Source organism: Podarcis tiliguerta, assembly GCF_965153285.1.
Source record: "Podarcis tiliguerta genome assembly, chromosome: 4".
Lineage (NCBI taxonomy): Eukaryota > Metazoa > Chordata > Lepidosauria > Squamata > Lacertidae > Podarcis > Podarcis tiliguerta.
The window spans coordinates 95,551,797-95,573,103 of NC_139537.1; the positions used below are offsets into that span (position 1 = coordinate 95,551,797).

Below are 21,307 nucleotides of genomic sequence, written 5' to 3' on the forward strand. Positions count from 1 at the left end.
GACAGCAAAGAGAAAAAACAAAAGACAATAGTCCCACTTCACGGAACACAGTAACACAAACATCCTGTCTCCGTCACTTCCCACTTTTTGGAGTCAAAACACATGTGATAGACAACAATCCCATAACTGCAATCATGGAGCAGGAATTCTAACACTCCTCTTCCTCCGCCAGTGGGCACCGCATAGCCATTCACATTGAGGCCATATTTGGACTCAAGTGCTGGATTGTACCTATTATTCTGAAAGTGTACCCAATTAAGTAGTTGCTTTGAAGGATGAATGAAAGCTATAAACGTGAGTCGGAAAGAAAGTCAAGAAAGAATGGCATTAGACTCTATTATTATTATTATTATTATTATTATTATTATTATTATTTAAAAAAAACACCTTTTGATCGGCAAGCCCAAGAGGCTGAGTGGTTTACACAGTACACTTGAAAGTTTCCTTAAAAGAATAAGTTTAAAGTTGTGGCTTTTGGTTACGTTTGCTGCTTTCACTTTTCTTTCAGCGGAAGGGATCGACCTCCATTTTTAAATCCCTTTCCTTCCCAATTTGTAATTCCAGTTTAAATCCTTTCACTCACGAAATTCCAGAGATTCAAGTCCAATTTTCTTTGGAGGAATTGGCTACTCGCGATTGCCGAACTCAGAGCTTCATGCTTTGAAGGAAGCGAATTGATTCGCAAGTGCTGCCGTCTCCAACCCCACTCGCACTTGGCGCTCTTTTTAGAGCTTACCGGGGAGCGGGGGAGTCATTCCCAGCACCCGCAGGAACTCCAGGTCCTCAAAACGCTCGATCTGAGGGTTATTTGGGGTACCGCAGCGTTTTAGCGGTTCTCCCCTGCCTTCAAAGCACCGATATCCTTTCCACGAAAAGAACTCCTGTCCGCCATAATTGGGCTGATTACACTTCACTTTGGAATTTTTGGTGAATGTGCATAGACACCCAAAAAACACGAAATGGATTAAAATAAGCGCAAATAAAAGCTCATTCGGCTTCTTTCTATGCATATGGAAGCGAAAACAGCACAGGCAACTTGTGCAACTCTTGTAAAACTTATTGTAAACCACAATACTTAGTAACATCATTCTGCACTGCTTATAGGTTCTGGGCCTTCTTCCATTTAGATTATTGTAGCTGTAAATACGGCTAAACAGCATGAGTTACTAGTCTATCTCAGTCACGAATGGCCATAGAAGGCAAACCAGCTGTAAGTGGGAGATTGGCACTACATGCCTCTGATACCCCCTGGCCATCTGTTTACAATGCTGGATGCAGACTATGAACCTGGTGCTTCAAGGGGTGTGCCACCCCTTCTTGAACCAATTGTTGATCGACTTCACAGACATGTAAATTGCCTATGCAGATTACCTCCATTTTAACAGAAATAGGTCTCAGTTTATTGGCTGTCATCCATCCCATTACTGCCCCCAAGCTCCAATTCAGCACCTGCATAGCATCACCTGACTTAGATGACAAGGGGAAACAAAGCTGGGTCTCATGCACATATTGGTGGCACCGTACTCCAGATCCAGAGATGACTTTCATCAGCTGCTTCATGTAGATATTAAAGAACGTGGGGGACAAAATGGAACCTTTTGGCATCTGATGGTACTAGTGCCAGGTGGTCCAGCATAAGTCCCCCAGTGCTACTCTCTGAAACGAGCCCTGCAGGTAGCAGTGAAGCTGCTATATCTCCAACTTCTCAGCCCAGAGAACAACTCTTAAGACAATACCATGGTTAATGATATTGAAAGCTGTTTGGGGTCATATGCCTTCTGCCCCTCTCCTGCTAAAGGTCATCAATCAGGACAACCAAGACTTTCAGTGCTATAAACCAGACGAAGCTGGATTAGCTGCTGGTAATGTCTCCCCAGTTATTTCAATAGGGTTTCTCTGCATAATCTCTTTCCAGATTGGGATTAGGGAGTTTTGTACAAATGGTTTAAAAGTAATGGCCTGTTATGGTACAGCCTTATTACCTTAAAAGAAACCCGACTTTCTTGGTTTTACTAACCATTGGTCAACTTCACTGTAAGTCTGTGTCTCCATAAAAGAATATATTTCCCGTGTTGCTGTCCTGGGCAGTAATCCTAGACCCATTAGGCATTTTAAATGCTCTTGACGTCAGTGAGAGTCAAGTGAGCTACCCCACCTGCGCACAGTGCTGTAGTCTTAGTTTGCAATGCATTTTCAATGGTTTGGCAGCACATTGATTTAATATCACGGAAGACGATTAGCCAAAGTGTCTTGTAAAATCTTTTTTCAATTGGTCTAGAGAGAATTCACACAAATCCAAACAGCCCAGAAATTACTACTATTGTTGATGGCTCAAAGGCATCTGAGGGTCCTAGGGGCTACGTTATTTGCCCCTTCTCTCACGCTGCTACATTGACTATGAGTTAATACCTATTATTTCAGAGTGCATCACATTAGGATTGCCATTGGCAGCAGTAACATTTTTGCATACGCATCAATTTGGCTCCAAGTGTAATATTTTGGCTGCCCTGCTGATGTGCTGGATATAACTTCTAAAAACGAAAGTTCATTTTCCATAGGTTGTAAGTTGTCCCTAGTGGGTTTCAGAGCCAAAAATGCTAATATTTTTCCAGACATAATGAGCAGCAGTAGACAGTGCATTACCATTAGGAGCATTAGAAGAAAGTGTTTCAAAAATATGTTAGGGGAATAGGGTGGATGAGAAGATATGGTGCTGAGGCCCAATGAAAATATAACATGCTCTTAGCAGCTTCACACTTTGCAAAGGTGCTTAACATAAAATTACACCCATCAGTGTTGCAGTTTAGCATTATTCTCCATGTTTATCCATGATTGTTTCATATTTAAAGAACAGCAAAATATTGTGTTTTGTCAGCCAAGGACAATAATAGTTTAATAGTAATTTATTTTCCATTGCTACTGATAATACAACCAATCAACACGTTAAGTGGTGCCAACATTGGCATCTTGCTAAATAAATCTCTAGGCTTTGCGCTGCGAGTACATCTTTCAAAGATAAGTCAACAAGAGCAATCAGAGCAGAAAATTAGAATTTGGTATGTTAGAATTAAAATACAGCTAAACTAAAGTTTTAATTGGGGTGATCTAAAAGGGCACTTGATGTAATGATCTCTTTCATTTGTTACTAATTGTTTGTTCCTGATGAAGAAGAAACATGTACATGAATGTTGCTGATTGAGTAAAGATGGCAGTTGCCATAGCAGCTAGGTTGTATTGTTCAACAAGAAGGGATCGTCAAAATGTAAAGGAGGTCTGCTTGTGAGCTTTTGCATTTACTGACACTTTTGCCACTTTTTTTTGGTTATAATTCCACATTGTTTGAAACTACGATCTCAAAAGAGGTCGCTTAAAGAACTAGACTACTGTGTACAGTGCGGCATTTAACCCGGAATGATTTCTGTGTCTTTGTTATTCTGGAAGTAGAATCTCATTTACCTGCGGAGTGCTGAAGGGAGGCTCTCTGGGATTTCTGAGACAATTCTCTCCCCATCCTACTTGGGAGATGCCAGGGACTGAACCTGGGATCTTTTGCATGCAAACTATGTCCTCTTCCATTGAGCGATAGCTCCTTCCCATAAAAGCTTGTGGCATGTTTCTATAAGTTGTATGTTTCTATTGATTACACTGGTCAACAACAAATTTGTTGTCTGCGTTTTTTCAGTTGATTTAGGATGAATCTGATGCGCTGAATCAAAAAATCACATTGGTTTTGCTCAATCTGGTCAAGTTTTTGAGCTATGGCCACATGTCTTTTTTTAGGTTTTTGTTCACATGTACGCCTGTGTGGAGCATTTTAGAAGACGTTGGTGGGGGTAAAATGCCATGTCGAATAATTGTTTTGATTGGAAATGATTATTTTAATGACAAGAAGTATTCAGGTCCGATAGTTCTGGGTGATTATGTCGAAAAGGGATCAGTTTGAAGTCATAAAACCTCGAAATCTTCCATAAATTGGTGCGGCAAAGCATAAAGTTGGGGGATCAAAACTAAGTTAATGGGGCAGCTGCCCCACGAAGTATCCCGATCTTCAATCAGCACATCGTCCTGTAGCTCATTGTGATGAAATTCCAGTGCCTATCTTCGGAGAACTTCCTGACATTAGTGACAAAGATGCCTCCAGTGTTGAAGGACATGAAGAAGAAGTGGTTCTTGAAGATGATCTCCACATCCATTTTCCCAAAAGGAGTTGAATGATCTAGTTCGCGACCTCAGCTTGTCAAAGGACTCTGCTGAACTGTTGGCCAGATTGAAGGAAAAAAAACCTCCTCTCTGACAGTGCTTGCATCAGCTTCTTCCGCAACAGGCATCAAGAGTACCTCCGTTTTTTCTTGGAAGAGAAGGACTTGGTGTACTGTGCAGATATTGCGCAGCTTCTGCTCAAGCTTGGAGTGCCACAGTACGAACCCAAAGATTGGAGACTGTTCATTGACAGCAGCAAGCGATCACTGAAATGTGTTCTGCTACACAACGGCAACCAGTTTGCCTCTGTACCCCTGGCTCACTCGAGTACACTGAAGGAGAACTATGAAGCAGTGAAGTATGTGCTGGAGAAAATTGGTTATGATCAGCATAAGTGATTTATTTGTGTTGACCTGAAGATGGTGAACTTTTTGTTGGGACAACAGTCTGGCTTCACCAAGTACCCATGTTTTCTGTGCATGTGGGATAGTAGGGACCGTGCTCAGCATTACACGAAGGACTGGCCTGTGCGGGAGGAATTGATGCCTTGCAAATAAAGCAACGTCATCAACGACCCTCTGGTGGACAGAGACAGAATACTCTTCCCACCGCTGCACATCAAGCTCGGCTTAATCAAGCAGTTCACTAAGGCTCTGGACAAGGATGGTGACTGCTTCACTTACTTGTGCCAGGCTTTTCCAGGATTGACCATGGAGAAGTTGAAAGCTGGCATCTTTGACAGTCCTCAGATCCGTCAGCTCATCAGAGATCCAGAGTTCGTAAACTCAATGAACGAAGTGGAACTGGAAGCGTGGAAGGCATTTGTTATGGTAGTGAAGAACTTTCTTGGCAACAATAAGGCCAGAAACTACGCAGAACTTGTCAACAACATGCTGACTGCTTTCAGAAACCTGGGCTGCAACATGAGCGTCAAGATGCACTACCTATTTTCACATATGGACTGGTTTCCTGAGAACCTGGGTTCAATGAGTGACGAGCAGGGGGAGAGATTCTATCAGGACATGAAAGAGATGGAGACCAGGTATCAGGGTCGCTGGGATGCAGTCATGATGGCTGACTACTATTGGACTCTGAAGAGAGACCTCCCTGCCGCTGAGCATTCCAGGAGTTCCAAGAAACGGAAGTTCAAGCCCTGAAGTTTGAAAAATGGTGAAGCAACATGCAATTTACGTGTACTTACCTTTATCAATGCCCACCATTCAGTTTACAGTAAACCTGACCTGATGGAGAGAAATGGATGCCATTTCCTAATTCAGCAGTGCAAAGATACCCTAAATCAGTTGTAGAAATCTAGACAACATTCAAAAAGTAAAAAATTGTTGCCCAGTGTTATATGAATAAAAGTGTCAAGAGGTTTTGTACTATTTCTGTTGTTTCCCTCTCCACATTGCTGCAACTGTGCTATGATTTGATAACATGTTATAATGTACCGGCAGGTTACTATTGGGATTTTACATAGCTAACAGACATTGATTGGGTAGCTTAATATTTCAGAAGATTACTGCATTGAACTTTGTCTCCCAACAGGGCCTGTTGAAGGTTGCCATAGACAACGCTCGAGCTCAGGAGAAGCAAGTCCAGCTGGAAAAGACAGAGCTGAAAATGGAACTTTTCAGGGAACGAGAACTGAGGGAAACACTTGAAAAACAGTTGGCAGTGGAACAGAAGAACAGAGGTAACGATAATAGAAACATAATCATTTATAGGGTTCATGCATTATCTCAGTTTTCCAAAGATACTGTGCCACTATTCACATATGACTTGCCTTAGTTCCCTTGCACAAGAGTAACTGCCAATGATACAACATACGGTTTCGTATAAAGACCCTTCTAATCTTTAAAAGGTTCCACACAGAAAATTACATCGCTTCAATGTTCAGTGCAAAAATTTCACTGTAGGTTTTAAGTGTAGAAATTTTTCTCGTCTTCACCACAGTCTTGACAGTAGCAAGGTCAAAAGGAATTCACAATGTTTCCGACAGCATATCGTGAAAATGGATATTTATATTATTTGATGTAGGTCAATTTTAATTCATTGGCTATTTCCAAAACACGTTTCTAAAAAGGGATATTCAAGTGATTCTTACTTAAATTTTATTATTCTACTTTAGGACCTGACATTTGGTAGTTGCACCTCATAGGTAAAGGGATAAAGTTAGTTTGGAATCATGACACCACAACTGGGGCTAGGTAATCTACATAAAGTTAATGACGAGCAGATTGACATCCCTGGGAAGATTTGTAATGAATCCAGGAGAACTGGATTAATTGCCCAGATGTTCACTGGACAACTGAAAATTAATCATTTTCCCTGGATTAATTATGAATCGGCCAGTCCCCTTTTGTGTCTGATGATATCATCAGGCGCTCAAAAGGAACTTGGAGGCTTTCCTGGACTCTTGCTGACCAAATCAGGCCCTTTTCCTTCTCCCCATTCATGTGTTCTCGTGGGTGTTGTGCGCTTAGCATGGTCAAGAGAATACTGTTAGGTAATCTTAAAAGCAAATCGAGGTTGCAGAGCAGAAACCCTGGGAAACCATAACTCTTCGTTAAACCTCATTCACCTTTTTTTTTTTAATAGCACCAATCTGCTGCTGACATTTAGTAGACCCCCTTTAAAGATCATGATAAATTTCAAAATGATTCTAGTTTAAAAGGGGGAAATAGGTTTTAGTAGTATCACATTCCAAAAACATAGTTTAACACACCCACCCAAAAAAAACCACTATTGGGATTCATTGGTCCTCACAATGTTAACGAAAGGGAAAGCAAAAGAGAAACAACGACAAAATGCCTAGGTGCAATACTGGGCTCATAGCAAATAATGGAAGGGGTCCAATATACCCCAATACCTTAAAAGGATTCTCTCCCCCACCCCCCATAACATTAGAAATAATCAGTGCACTTCTAAGGCAGCTCAGGACTTCTAAGAAAACCCCGGGGCTTCTCAGTTTGTCACCTGTTCAACATGTATGGTAGGGCACACTTGCAATCTAGTCTGGGGCTGCGGGTGGTCTGTATGTTAGGGGGTTGAAATTACGCTGCTATCCACTGCCTCTTGAAGTTTGGTCTGACGGAATCAATCCTTCACTGCAGTGATGGGGCTCCTATTAAAAATTTCTGCCCTTGGAGACGGATTCCAAAATGTTCCTGAATGCTTTGGGGGGCGGCAAGGGGGGTCCTGCAGCCAGCCCTGGCAGTTCTACTGAGAGCCTAATTATTCTATGGAATGGCAAAGCATGGTAGGGCATAGACCCAATTTCACATTCTCTGAAATTGCAGGGGCCCAGCAGCCCCTAGATTTATCTTAGAGCTACAGGCAATGAAACAGGTACAGAGATAGCTGGTGGACAAGCGGTGCGAGTCTTGTTGCGATAGTGACTGAACATGCTTAAGAGCACATAATCCTGCCTTTTGCATGGTGGCAGAGCTGGCAGAGAACGCCTACTTTGCCACTTCCATTGCTTCCTCAGGTAGCCATTTAGTGGAGGGATAAGAGTCTTGAAGCCCTTGGGGGCCCACTGGATGGTTTTGCATGGCACTTTGAGAACAAAAACGCCCATCTCCAGGTAGACTTGAGTGCCACCATTGATGCAACGTCTATCACCATATCCAGTGCACCATCATGTCTGATACTGTGGGATCAGTTTCAGTTATTAATGCCTGAGGATGTGGACATGGCTCCTGCAGCTGTGCAGCTCTCTCAACCAATGTCCATCACAGCTGGTTGGTGTCAGCTCTGGAGGGTTTACTGGCTAGATCCAGAGTGCGGTGAATGTTTTGCTTTGTGTTGGGGTGGTCCCTGATCCCTTGAAGGAGGTGGTGGTTTTTGCCAGAGATTTTTGCCAACTACCACTCAGTCAGCAATATACTTTTGGGGGGCAAGGTGGTCATTTCACCTGCAGTTATAGTTGAATCATTCTAGGCTGGCTTCAGGACCAATTTTAGAACAGAATGAGGCCACTCCTGCTTGTGGGGTTAGTTTCAGGCACGAACATTGGGTGGCCGTGCCTCTACCGGCTGGCACAGGAAGGTGCCACAAGGCACAGTTTTCTCCCCTGTGCTATTTTATGCCCAGATAAAGTTGCATGGAGAAGTCTCTGCAATATCTGATTCAGGAAAGGCACTGCATATCCTAAGCCAGTGCTTGGATGCACTCATAAGCAAGCTGAAGTTACAAAATCCTGACAAGATGGAATTGTGTACAGCTCTGCCTGGGGTTGCACATTTTCTGAATGAGCAGGTGCATAGTTTAGGGACTGCTCATAAGTCCATCACCGTCAGTAGAGGCCCAGGTGAACTCAGTAGCTAAGAGTGCTCATTACCAGATTCAGTTGGCATGCACAACTGTTGCTGGACAGGGATGCCCTGGCCAAGTTGCCGTAGAATTAGAATTTACAATTAGACTACCGTAATGTGCTATATGTTAGGCTGCCCTTGTGTCTGGTTTAGATGCTGCAGCTAGTGTGAAATGCAGCTGTTAGGGTGCTTAGGACTCAGCTAAACAACTGCAAATAAAGCCTTTTAAGTGTGTTGTAATGTGCAAATATACAAATGTGACACTAGAGGATGACAGTGAGCTATGTCAAATTCAATGTATTTTTCAAAAAAAAAATTTTTTTAAAAAACATTTTCACAGCGTTTTTTATATGTGTATAGATTTCACCTCTCTGTGTTGAAAGAACTGCACTGGCTCCCTGTCAGCTAATGAGCCAGGTTTAAAGTTTTGCTGACGTCTAAATTCTAACCAGCCTGGGACCAGGATATTTGGTGGACTGTTACAAACCAAACTGATCTTCCAATGAGAACCTGCTGGTTTTTCCATGACCACAGGATTGTCACATGGTGGCAGCACAGAAGCAGGTCTTGAAGATGTAGAGACACCTCTACCTCTATGTTTACCAAAGAGAAGGGGAGAAATCTACTCCAGTGCTCTTAAAGTGTTATAACCAGATTATTATTATTTTAAATGGAATTTATGATGCTAAGGTTTTCCCTCTTCTATTTTTAGAAATTGCTGGGGACCCCAGTTACCTTAGGCATATGGTAGTTCCACTTACTGATTCATATCAATAAGGTTCCCCTTCCCACCAATATTTCAAATAGCTACTAGGGTCCACCCAATTAGAACTGAAAGGCTAAATAGAGCTTTTCTCCTTAAATCGGTTTTGATGCTACTGTCCAAAGTATTATGAATATTATGATGATGCATGACCAAAGTAAGCAAACAAAGCACCCCAAAAGTTAAAGTCTTTTGGCACCCTAACAGATCAGATCAATGAAGCCGCCTTCCAGGCAAATGTGCTAAGGATTGATATGTTGGGCTTATAAGCAAACAGCTGAGCTAATGAACTACTAGTAAAACTTCATGTGCTTTGAACAGCACAGGAACCTTATATAGGGGCGTATATACCCTAAGCTGCTTATGAGTTATGCTTCATGACATGTTTACTCGTCTCATTTCCTTTGATTTCCATTCCTATCCTCTAATTAGTGACTGTTTTGACTGTAGACTTTGCTATGATTGTAGTAAAACTAGCATCGTATTTCTGAAGTGGTTAGGTGCACAGCAAAACATTACTTTCTGAGGCTGTGAAATCCACAGCCCTAGCTACAAAGGATAAGCTACAACAAACACATAATTCAGAAAGCAACCTGCGCTTTCCATGTATTCATTTAGGTTGTTAACAGTGTGGTTGTAATAAAACATTAAACCACAGAGCTGCTCAAGGTGCTTCAACCTCACATTTGAAATATAATAAGAACTTTCTTTGTTTGCCGTATGAATGCTGTTTCTGGCATGGTGGGAACTGCATTCTGGCTTCACACACGTTCTTAAAATGGTTTGGCACCACAAGGACCTTTAAAGTGCATCTTTAAAAGAGCCCTTATTTTATAAATCCCATCTTCATTGCTGTACAACCGTGCATCTGCCTGATGTTTGACTTGACAATGAGCACTGTCCTGCTGTAGATGTCAGCATGATGTACACTCGCCTCCTGCCTGCTAGAGGGAGGGCGGCAGAGGGCAAGGAAGGCAGCTAATGACACTTGCCCAAAGAGGAGGAGGATGAAGGTTGAAAGTGGAAAGTTAATAGGCTTGGGTACCTTGGAAGGAATTCAAACATGTCACAGCTGAAGAGGAATCTCTGAAAGATTACATGGGCTTGTTTATCCCAGTAGTTTATGCAGATCCAGGACAGAAAATCATCGTGAACTGGAATGCTTCCAGGAGTGAAGCAGTCTGTCACCTGAGCTCAACTCCATTGCAAACTCCACCTTGTGGAAGAGAAAAGAACAAGCAGCTATGAGCACGAAAGGAAATATTATTAACCTGCGAGGAGCTTGCAGAATTGAGAAACAAAAATGGCAAGCATGTGAAAGTGTTTGGAAAGGCAGGTTCCAGATGAGATGCTCACATCAGTTGACGCTATGCAATGTTTTGAAATTCGTGACACATTTGGGTTTTTAAACAAATCCTTTCTTTCCTGCCCATTAAAACTGCTTTAAGCCACGGACACCAACCCTAAAGAGCTGGATTGGTGTTTCTGCTTGCATAATTACAACTTTAGCAGAATGCCATGTAATAATATTATGTCAATCCAGGGAAGATATGGCTCATTATAACTTTTTTTTTCCTGGTGTATAAAACTGGACCATGAAAATTGATCTAAGTGAACTATTAATAAATGATGAGTACATATATGTAATATTTTATATTTAGTATTGTCATAGCTATTAAGAATCTAAAGTAAATAAAGTGTTCAAGTCAAGGTTTTGGGGTTGAACTTGAATAGATTTTTTTCCATGACAGCAATAATTCAGAAAAGGTTAAAGAAGGAAAAGAAAGCCAAGAGGAAATTGCAGGAAGCACTTGAATTTGAAACAAAGAGACGAGAACAAGCGGAACAGACACTGAAACAGGCAGCTTCCACAGATAATCTCAGGGTCCTAAATGGTAAGAAGCCACCTTTTTGCATTTGTTAGACTAATGCATGGTTCAAGTAGTATGAAGGAGAAAGGTCATATTGGAAAGAGAGTTGGTGGTTAGTTGCTCCCAACTGCAATAGAGATAAAATAGCAAGCGGCTTTTCCTCTGTATTGCAATCTTTTATTTCTATATTATTGCGGGGAGGGGAATTAAACCCGATGATTTTATTAAATTAAATGCTTTGAGATGTCAGCTCTCTGTTATTGACTCTGCTTTAAACATCTATTTCTCATTAATCTTGCTCATTGAAAAATTATTGTGCTGGCACCCAGTCATTGTTCAACATTAAAAACAGGGCAAAGGTTGATTGTATTGTAATTCAGGACTGGAGTAACAGGTTGTAAAAAGAGGGATTTGAGACTGAAGTGAAATATGTGTCAGCCTTACCTTTTTGTGCTTTTAGACTCTCTGACCCCAGAGATAGAAGCTGACCGCAGTGGGGGCAGAACAGATGCTGAAAGGACAATACAAGGTAGGAATTTGCAAAAGGCTATAAATCTAGATCTTACTATATTAGTTTTTCCTCTGCTCTAGCCCGCTATTCAAGCATGCAGCCTACCATCTGGGCCACATCAAAACAAGTTCATACAAGGTCAAGTTCATCTGGCTTTTTTTTTATAGAAGAGAATTCATTTTGCACTGATAGATTTCCTTTAAATTAGCAGGTCATTTCTGTTTATATAATGCAATTAAAGATGAATAATTAATTTGCAGAACTGCATTTAGTGTGGCTAAGATGAATATATTTTTAAAGTGTTTGCCACCACATCTTTATTAAAAAGACTGCTTTGTCAGTAAAGGTAGAAACAACAAAAACCTGACTTAACCAGGTAGGTAATCTTCAAGACAGAAACATTACAGCTCAATGACTGGTAAATACTCTGCAATTATCTTAAGGGAGGCAGGCAGAGTTTTTATGTAACAGATCCAAGGATATAAGCAGCAAACTATGATCCTATACCTCAATAAGTGTCATTTAATTAATTAGTTCTTACATATAACTGATGGTACAACTGCACCCATATTTGCAAAATATTCCATGGCTAATTATTTTAAGAGATGGATAGATAAATACATTGATAGCAAACACACACAAAATTAATAAAGAGCAAATTCTGAAGGTTGCATTTATTTTATTCTATTTGTGGTTGCTGATGTGCTTACATGAATACTGAGCAGCAAAAAATAGCATTTATTTTCAATTTTAAATGAAGGTACATTCTTCAAAGACAAGACTAAAATGATTAGCTGAAGTAATCTCTCTGAGATGCCTTTCGTTTGCATTTTAAAGTCAATCACTCTAAAAATTTCATTTGCTGTCTTTTAGTCTGCTATTGAATCTCATATCCTAGCTCCTCTAAGGTGTTTTGCCTGCCATTGTACTATAGGAAAATATTCAAAAAGATAATAAGCAACACATTTATTAAATGCATGTCAAAAAAGAGGGTACAGGAAGCTTATTTTCACACACCAGGAAACTCAACCCAAGAGATGCCATGAATTATTTTGTGAGGTGTGAACTCAATAAAGAAGCAGCGACAGTACTTAGGTAATGAGTGATCACTGATCAGACTATGTAGACTACAAAATCTGAAGTGGGCATAACTTCACTACCTGCTCATCTACCTAATTGGTGTCTTATTGCCTGAATTCCAGAAAATTTATAAATAACTATATTAGCTCAATGACTCTTCATTTTTTAAAATTCTATTATGTCTGAATGCTCAAAGGACATTATTATTATTATTATTATTATTATTATTATTATTATTATTATTATATTTATCCCCCCTCCCATCTGGCTGGGTTTCCCCAGCCACTCTGGGCAGCTTACAACATATATAAAAAAACATAATAAAACATCAAACATTAAAAACTTCCCAATATAGGGCTGCCTTCAGATGTCTTCTAAAAGTTGTGTATTCCTTTATCTCCTTGACATATGAAGGGAGGACGTTCCTCAGGGAGAGAATATCTCATGGATTTTGTTTCTTGTTCTCCTGTTCCAGGGGAAAAAAAAAAAGTTTGGCCACATTTCAACAAAGAATTAAACATATTGAAACCCAATTCAGAGAGTGTTAGTCATTCTTTGATCCCACTGAAATCAGAAGGAATTAACTTGTCTCAGTGATTCAGGTGGAACTTAAGCACAAATAACATGCTTTGGTTGTAACTCTTGTGTTTGACTAAGAGTTTTAAAAAATGTCTAAAATACATACAGCAGTTTTGAATTCCCCGTTTAGTTATCTTTCCTCTCTGTGTGATGCTCCCAACCTGAAGCCATCTTCACAGCCAACCCCTAAGCATGTTACTTCAGGACCAAATTCAGAGTGGTGGAGTGGTATCTCTGACTAGTACTGAGCAGACAGCCTTGGATTTAAATCCTCATTGGGCCATGAACCAACTAGTTGACCTTGGGCCATTCATTATCTCTAAGACTAATCCACCTCACATGGGGCCATTGTGAGGATAAGAGGAAGAACCATATGCGCTTTGACAAGCAGCATCAATGAATATGATACTCTCTGACCTTTGACATTAGAAGGATGCTTGGGAGATACCTGACCACATCAGATAGATTTGAAAATGACCTCCTGCCTTCTCTAGGTTATTATAATCTAAGAGGCTAGGTAGAAAAGAGCTTCCATCGTCTCTTTGTCATAAATATATTCAGCATGGAATAATGGGACATATATGTTATTTCTCTTGGCTACACATAAATCAGAGTGCTGATAGGACAGCTGCCTATTTACCAAGAGTCATTAATCTTTTGGTTCTGAAATACTGAGTGTGTTAGAGAAGCTTGTCAAAATGAAGGAGGCTTTTCCTCACCAGTAGGTCTTAAAGATTAGTTCCCAGGGAAGAAAATGCTGCTTAAGACACTAAAGGCCTAGGTTTCAGTGATTTAAAGTTCGTGTTCAACCCCTTGAACTAGAAGCAGTTGCGAACAGCTAGCCAGTGCAAATAAGCTGAGGCAAAGCGGGTTTGATATGATGCCTGGGTCTAGTTCCTGTCTGGAAACAGGCTGCTGTGTTGTGCTGTAGTTGCTGATTCTAGAGATTGCCCCATAAAGAGCACAGAACAATAAATCAAAAGAGGATGTGTCGACGCTTTCGTTTGACTGTAGCTATCCTCCTGCAAATTTCATTTCAACGGGTACATATAGAGCATTACTTAATGTGCCACCCCTTATAGGCAATTGATTGGCTACTGTGAGATACAGGATACTTGACAAGTTATTTTTTGGGTCTGACCCTGCACGGATCATCTTATGTACTTAACAGGCCACTGCAGCATTTTGATTTTTGCATTTTCTAATAGCCTGGAAGTTTAAATCCTATTGAGCATTCGTACTGAAGTTGATGGGACGCAGGTGGCGCTGTGGGTTAAACCACAGAGCCTAGGACTTGCCGATCAGAAGGTCGGCAGTTCGAATCCCTGCGACGGGGTGATCTCCCGTTGCTCGGTCCCTGCTCCTGCCAACCTAGCAGTTCGAAAGCACGTCAAAGTGCAAGTAGATAAATAGGTACCGCTCCGGCGGGAAGGTAATCGACATTTCCGTGCGCTGCTCTGGTTCGCCAGAAGCGGCTTAGTCATGCTGGCCACATGACCCGGAAGCTGTACGCCGGCTCCCTCGGCCAATAAAGCGAGATGAGCGCCGCAACCCCAGAGTCGGTCACGACTGGACCTAATGGTCAGGGGTCCCTTTACCTTTTACTGAAGTTGATGCAAGCAGTGGCGTGTGCAGTTCTAATTTCTACAACATCGTATGACAGGCAAAGGAAGCATCTCCTTCCATAATGGCTGATTAGATGGCATATAAAAAGGTCACTGCCCTTTGTTGGTAGATGGCACCATGCAAATTGTCAACCTCATGTCTGGGGACATACCCAGATACTAGCATAATGTCACCAACTATAGCACCAGGCCAGGAATAGACTCTTTCCTCCAAATCCTAGGAGCTGGGAAAATAAATATTATATACAGAGGGGAGGTTCTGTAACCCTGAAGTCAGGTGATACAACCAAGTAATGTTTCTGAACCTCTGTGCTTCAGAACCTTAATCTGGAAGTTGGGCATTTTCGTTAAAGATTGACCAATCATTTTTTTTACTTCTCATTTAAATTTTTGTAGTGGTATCCTATGTTTTATTGTACCTGCATATATTATTGTACGCTGCCTTGATATTTTTTATGAGTGTGTGGTTTATAAATACTTCAGTAAAAAAAAAGATGGGGGACTACTAATTTCAGGAGACTTGGTGTTTCTGACATTCTTCTCCTCCAGTTGTTCTACTTCTGCACTACACTGAGCCATGGTCTGGCTTAGCATGTTGTCCAGACTTGGGCTTGTGGCTTATCTTTCCTAGACCTAGACAAACCATGAGCTGTAAACCATAGGACAATATTATAATACAGCTCATGTTTTGGTCTGGGGAGAACTAAACCATGAGCACAGATTTGGACAACATTCTAAGCCAAACCATGGGTTAGCTCAGTGCAGAGCAGCAGCAGAATCACTGGACAAGAATCAAGGCAGCCACAATATCCTCTCTGGGGGCCTGGGCATTACTTGTTCACCCTAAGTCAATATTACTTAGCATTACAGTGTTACCTCAGGTTAAGAACTTAATTCATTCTGGAGGTCTGTTCTTAACCTGAAACTGTTCTTAACCTGAAGCACCACTTTAGCTAATGGGGCCTCCCGCTGCCGCCACCGCGCGATTTCTGTTCTCATCCTGAAGCAAAGTTCTTAACCCAAGGTACTATTTCTGGGTTAGCGGAGTCTGTAACCTGAAGTGTCTGTCACCCGAGGTACCATTATATATGTCATTGAAAGCTAAGAATATTGAAGAATTTAAGTGGTGTCATTTAATTCATATTACATCAAATTTCAGTTATTTGGCCCACAAATTAACCCCTGACAGAGTTATTCTCTTTGTCCCAACCACATGAGAAGGAGTGAAAAGCAAATAGCTTGGCCAACTTTTGCCAACTTCAGTGAATCAAGGAGTTTAGGAGGAGGTACAAGGAGAGGACTATGTTTTAGACATTTTGGTTAGAAGCTGTTAACAGGCGGTAGAGGTTTATACCAAACTTTGCCAGGAGCTTCCACTAGCAGACATAAGAATTGCTCAAATAAATCTTCAGCCACTTGACTGAAAGAGTAAACGGAATTGTTTTCTAAACGGATTTGCAGTCCTTTTAATCTATTATTAAACAAGTCTAATGAGTATAATAGTCTGAGTAAATGAGCATTTGTTTGTGTGCAATTCTTCTGCAACATACTTGTCTTATAGTTGAAAGCTTCCCTCCCTTTCCTTTTAAAATAAATAAATTAATAAAACTGACAGTGATATTTATATTGTACAAAGAAACATACTCTAGTTTTGAAAAAGTTTATACGGAACAAATATGCTTAGCAAACCTGACAAGTGATAGCTTTTATAATCAGTTCGGATTGTCTTATCACATCTCTTATTTGGAGAAAACACATAGTATTCACAACCTAAGTGGGAGTCTCTCTATCTTCATGGCAGCAACCTTGTTATACAAGCAAAACTTAGCCATCTCACAGAGAAAGCTGAAGATCTTAGCATTCAACTGTTATTTTAAAATAAAGGCAAGTAACTATCAACCCATGTGTTCCTGTGTACTAGAATTAGCTTGACCAGTGAAGCAGAGCTGCAGCAATAGCCTCCCGTCAGCATCACTTGCCAAGAGTGGGAGGACCAAGGTGGTGGCAAGGTTGGGGATTCATGGGCCCACCAGTGAAGCAAAGCTGGCCCTCCTACACTAGTATGCCAATGTAGCTCCAACCTTGCCCTGCACCTTCCAACTCCTGGCAAGCTGCAGTGCTTCCACTGCCTGGAGGCTGTAACTGAAACTCTACCCTACCCAGATGCGCTTCATTTCCAAAAACTAGTACTTAGGGGTGTAACAGCACCCCTAGTGGCCATTCACTTTCAGGAGGACCTCTCCTATCACCAAATAGCAGCAGCCAGCATGAATGGATGGTTGCTTCAATCACTTGTGGAGCTGTAATTTTTTTAGCCCCACTGAATTCAGTGACTTATTTTCTGAGGATGCATGGATAGGATTCCACTGCTAGTCCTTTGATATAACAAATAGTCATCTATCAGAGAGATCTGAAATGCAAATAATTTGAAGGATCAACCATCCCACTCTAAAGTGGCCACGCTCATACATTCATAACAACTTTTGAAGCGCAATAATTCACATCAGGTTCCGTACCTCAAGTGCAAAGATGCAAAAAGAGAACAGGTGAGCTGAATTGTAAGTATCCCCCCTTTAATCAAAACAGCAACAGTCATTGATTAATTAAAGTATAAAATATTTGTAGACCACCCCTCATAAAACAAAATCAGGATAGTGTACAACAAAATTTATATATATATGTGTATATATATATATATATATATATATATATATATATATATACACACACACACACACACACACACACACACAATGGTACCTCCGGTTGCGGACGGGATCTGTTCCGGAGCTCCGGTTGGATCCTGAGATTTCCACAACTGGAGAGACCGCTTCTGCGCATGTGTGTGCAGTGAAACACTTCCGGGTTTGCCGCTTTTGCAACCCGAAGCTTACGCTACCCCAGGGTAACATAAGCTGAGGTGCTACTGTGTGTGTGTGTGTGTGTGTATATACACACTTTTACTATGATACTATGTTAATATGATACATACTTTTAATATGATGCAGGCCATCATTCTTTGCATACCATTTTTAAATAGAAAGTCAGAACAAGCTGATGCTAATATGAGGTGTGGGGTTTTTTTTAAAAAAAAATGAGGTGGCAATTATATAATGAACTATGAGTTTATCAAAGGGAAGGCAAGAGAGTACATTGAACAAAATGTTACTCTGAACTCAGATTTTTAATGATTTGACTCCCTGCTTTGATGGATATTAGGACTCTGGGAAAAGAGGATTTATAAGGCCATAAAATGTAGATGAGATAAACAGTAACACTCGTTCTTAGTTTCCTTTGCTTCTCACCAAGAAAAGGGGGCCCCTTTGGGGGAAATCACAGTGTGCCTTAGTGCTACACCTCCGATCTTTGTTTCATATTTGAAGGCTTCGGTTTCTCCTTATAGTCTCTGTGGGCCTTGACATCCTTTCACCAGCCCATCATAAGACTTCTTTAGCTGCAACAGAACCAACTACTGCAGGGGTCCTAGAATAGTAGAGTTGGAAGGGACCCCAAGACTCATTTAGTCCAACCCCCTGCAATGCAGGAATCACCAACTCGCACAAAATGATGCTGTTGTTGTCTGATAACAGTACCAGGGAAAATAGACAAAATGGCCAAGCCATACTCCCCATACAGATGCTGACCACATATTCATTCTCTCTCTCTCTCTCTCTCTCTCTCTCTCTCTCTGCCCAAGAGAAAGCAACCCTCCCTCCAAAAAAAGTCCCTTGAAAGGTCAAAAGAATTGACTGCTGCCTGCTTCATGGGACTGGTAGGCAACAAAGCTGAGTAAATGGGGCTGTCCCCATTGCTCTATCCTAGCTGCCTGCAGCTCTGAGTGAGGAATTGTAGCTCTTTTCTAGAAAACATTATTTGTATTAATTCTAGCAGCTGCCTTATGCTTACCTGTTTTGTTTTGGGGCTATGTTGAACGCTTTTAAAAGGTTCAGAATGGAGACAGAAACTAATAGCACAGTCTATGGCCTTGAAACATTCTCTGGTTTGTCTGTCTCTTTTATAATTGATACCCAAATAGTCAGTAGGAAAACATGCACTAATTATGTACTCTCATACTGCATTTTTTTTTCTCAACCAAGAATAAACAGTGGAATTCTACCGCAGTGCACAGAAACTAAACAATAATAAATTTGCTTCCTGTCGCTTGGCACTGAACTCCGGTATTTTGGCAGCTTTTCAGCCCAAGCTAATCAATTAAAGACAACTTTGATTAAGTTAAACAAAAGGTGGTATTGATTGCCGGCAGTAACCTATAAATAGGCTATTGTTTCATAGTGTTCATAGGTCATTGTTAGCTACACCTTTAAACTAGACAGTCATTCTATTTATCACCTAAGAAAGCAAAGTTAAAGCATGCTAACTTAGTCATTTCACTTTCTTTCAAAATAATTTCTAAAGTTGCAGACATAAATGTTTCACAGTTAGCCCAACCTGCATCTTGTTTTATAACTTGGCTTTCCTAGAGATGCATGAAATTAAATAACTTTTCTTCTTGTGAAATAAATGATTAATCTACTGAAAGCTTTTTTCAAACATGGTATTCTTAAACAATTTTCAAATAACCAACGTGTAAAATGAATGCAAAAGCATTGCAAAATCAAGTGGAATGTTCAGGAGCAAGGAGAATGTTGGTCACACCATGCAAACTATTGGTCCTATACTTGCTCACCTAGGACACAGCCCAGGATTGGACTCTAAGAGACTTATTTCTGAGTAGATATGCATCTGTTAGCACTGCTGATCACTGCATTAGGAGTTGTTATATAATTTGTGAGAAATATTATTTGTACATCCATATCATCCATTCACCAATTTCAAAAGGAGGATAGATTTGCAGGCTGTTTTCTGTATTGTGCTCATTAAACATTAGTATCTCTGGGCATGTAGGGTACTCAGCCTTCTGATGTCAAGACATTTTGATCCTTCCGTTCAAACACATAGAATTCAATTTCTTTGGATACAGGTTGAAACAGTACTCTCTCCTATGTTCAGGATTGCAGCCAGCCAATTTCACTTTCCCCATAACTTTTATTTCATTTTTCTTTTCTAATCATCGCTCTACATCCAAAGTCTATTGACCATGTTTGGTCCTCACTGGCCTGGTTTTTTTTAGCCTCTTTTTTTTTTTTGGTATTTCTGCAAATCTTGATGCTAAGGATGTTGACAGTTATACCTTCCTCTTGTTTATCAATGGCTCTGTTTTGGCTACAATCCTGGTAGCACTCACCACCTGAGCTTACTAGTAGAAGGTGTGAGGAAATGAATTTTGCAGTACAATATAGATAAAAAAAATTACTTGTGAGAATAATACAGAAAGGATTTTCCACTTCTAGAATGCAAAAAGGTCTAAATGTTCCTATTTTTACAGTGAACAATGTTAGAAAACACTTCAAGTTTTCAACAGAAAAGCCAGTTGTTGAGGTCCCAAGCATGACAATTTTGGACAAAAAGAACTGTTTCTCCCATTAAAAATTCAGTGACAACTTTATATAGTTTGGCTGATCTGAACTTGAATAATCCTCAGCCTCTCTTACCTTCCACTGTCACCTTGGTAGATGGTGATGCAGAAATACTACATCCATGATCTCAACACCCTTGATCCCATGAGCAGAAGTGATGGATATGTTGTGACATTGCCATCCACTGCTCACATTGTGTCAGCATTAACCTTCAGGTTTCTTCAATGCCTTCTGAACTTTGCAGTGCAGTCATGTTGGTAGGTGAATCATGTGAGGAGGATTTCGAGAGGAAAGGCTGAAAAAGAGATATTACAAGCGATACATGAAAACTGCCTTGGACCAGGCTGATCTAAGCTTTCATGGCAACCAAGAGAGGAGATACCAGTACAGCATGGATAGGGAGCCTATGGCCATTCAGATGTTGCTGGATGGAGCTTTCCACCAACCCTGGTGGCCATTGATCCAGATGGCTGGAGATGATGAGAGTTGGGAATTGCAACAACTTACAGAGAGCCAAAGGCTCTCCACCTTGCAGTACAGTAGCGGTTTCCTGTTCTAAGGCTGCTCAGCTTTGCGTGGCTTGTAAGTAAGGAAATTCATGACCCGATTACTTCAAAGAAGGTTGGAAAAAATACTTCAGTGAACAAAAGGATTTCTTAACCTCTGTAGGTGACTGGTGAATCATTAGCTGAGGAACTCATCAAAATACTGACTCATAAATCTGTCAAGCTCTGGCTTAAAGCTAATTGCATTTCTTTTCTTTCTGTTGCTTACTGGGGTGCTTTTAAAAGTTCCCTGATTATTATAAACTTATCATCTGCATTTATTTAAGTCCAGTTTATATCTCCCCCAATCAATTATTTCATATGCATTAATTGGCTA

At 40.7% G+C, this 21,307-nt stretch overlaps 1 protein-coding gene across 11 annotated transcripts in view; it reads left to right on the forward strand.

Moving 5' to 3' along the window:
* The window catches only part of DACH1 (dachshund family transcription factor 1), a 344,636-nt gene that overhangs the window by 303,787 nt on the left and 19,542 nt on the right, over positions 1-21,307 (forward strand). For all 11 annotated transcript variants that reach the window (XM_083435828.1, XM_083435830.1, XM_083435822.1 and 8 more), the window contains 3 exons: positions 5,749-5,896; positions 11,034-11,177; positions 11,614-11,682. In XM_083435828.1, the coding sequence (XP_083291954.1) occupies positions 5,749-5,896; positions 11,034-11,177; positions 11,614-11,682 (361 nt within the window). The remainder of the gene's footprint in view (positions 1-5,748; positions 5,897-11,033; positions 11,178-11,613; positions 11,683-21,307) is intronic.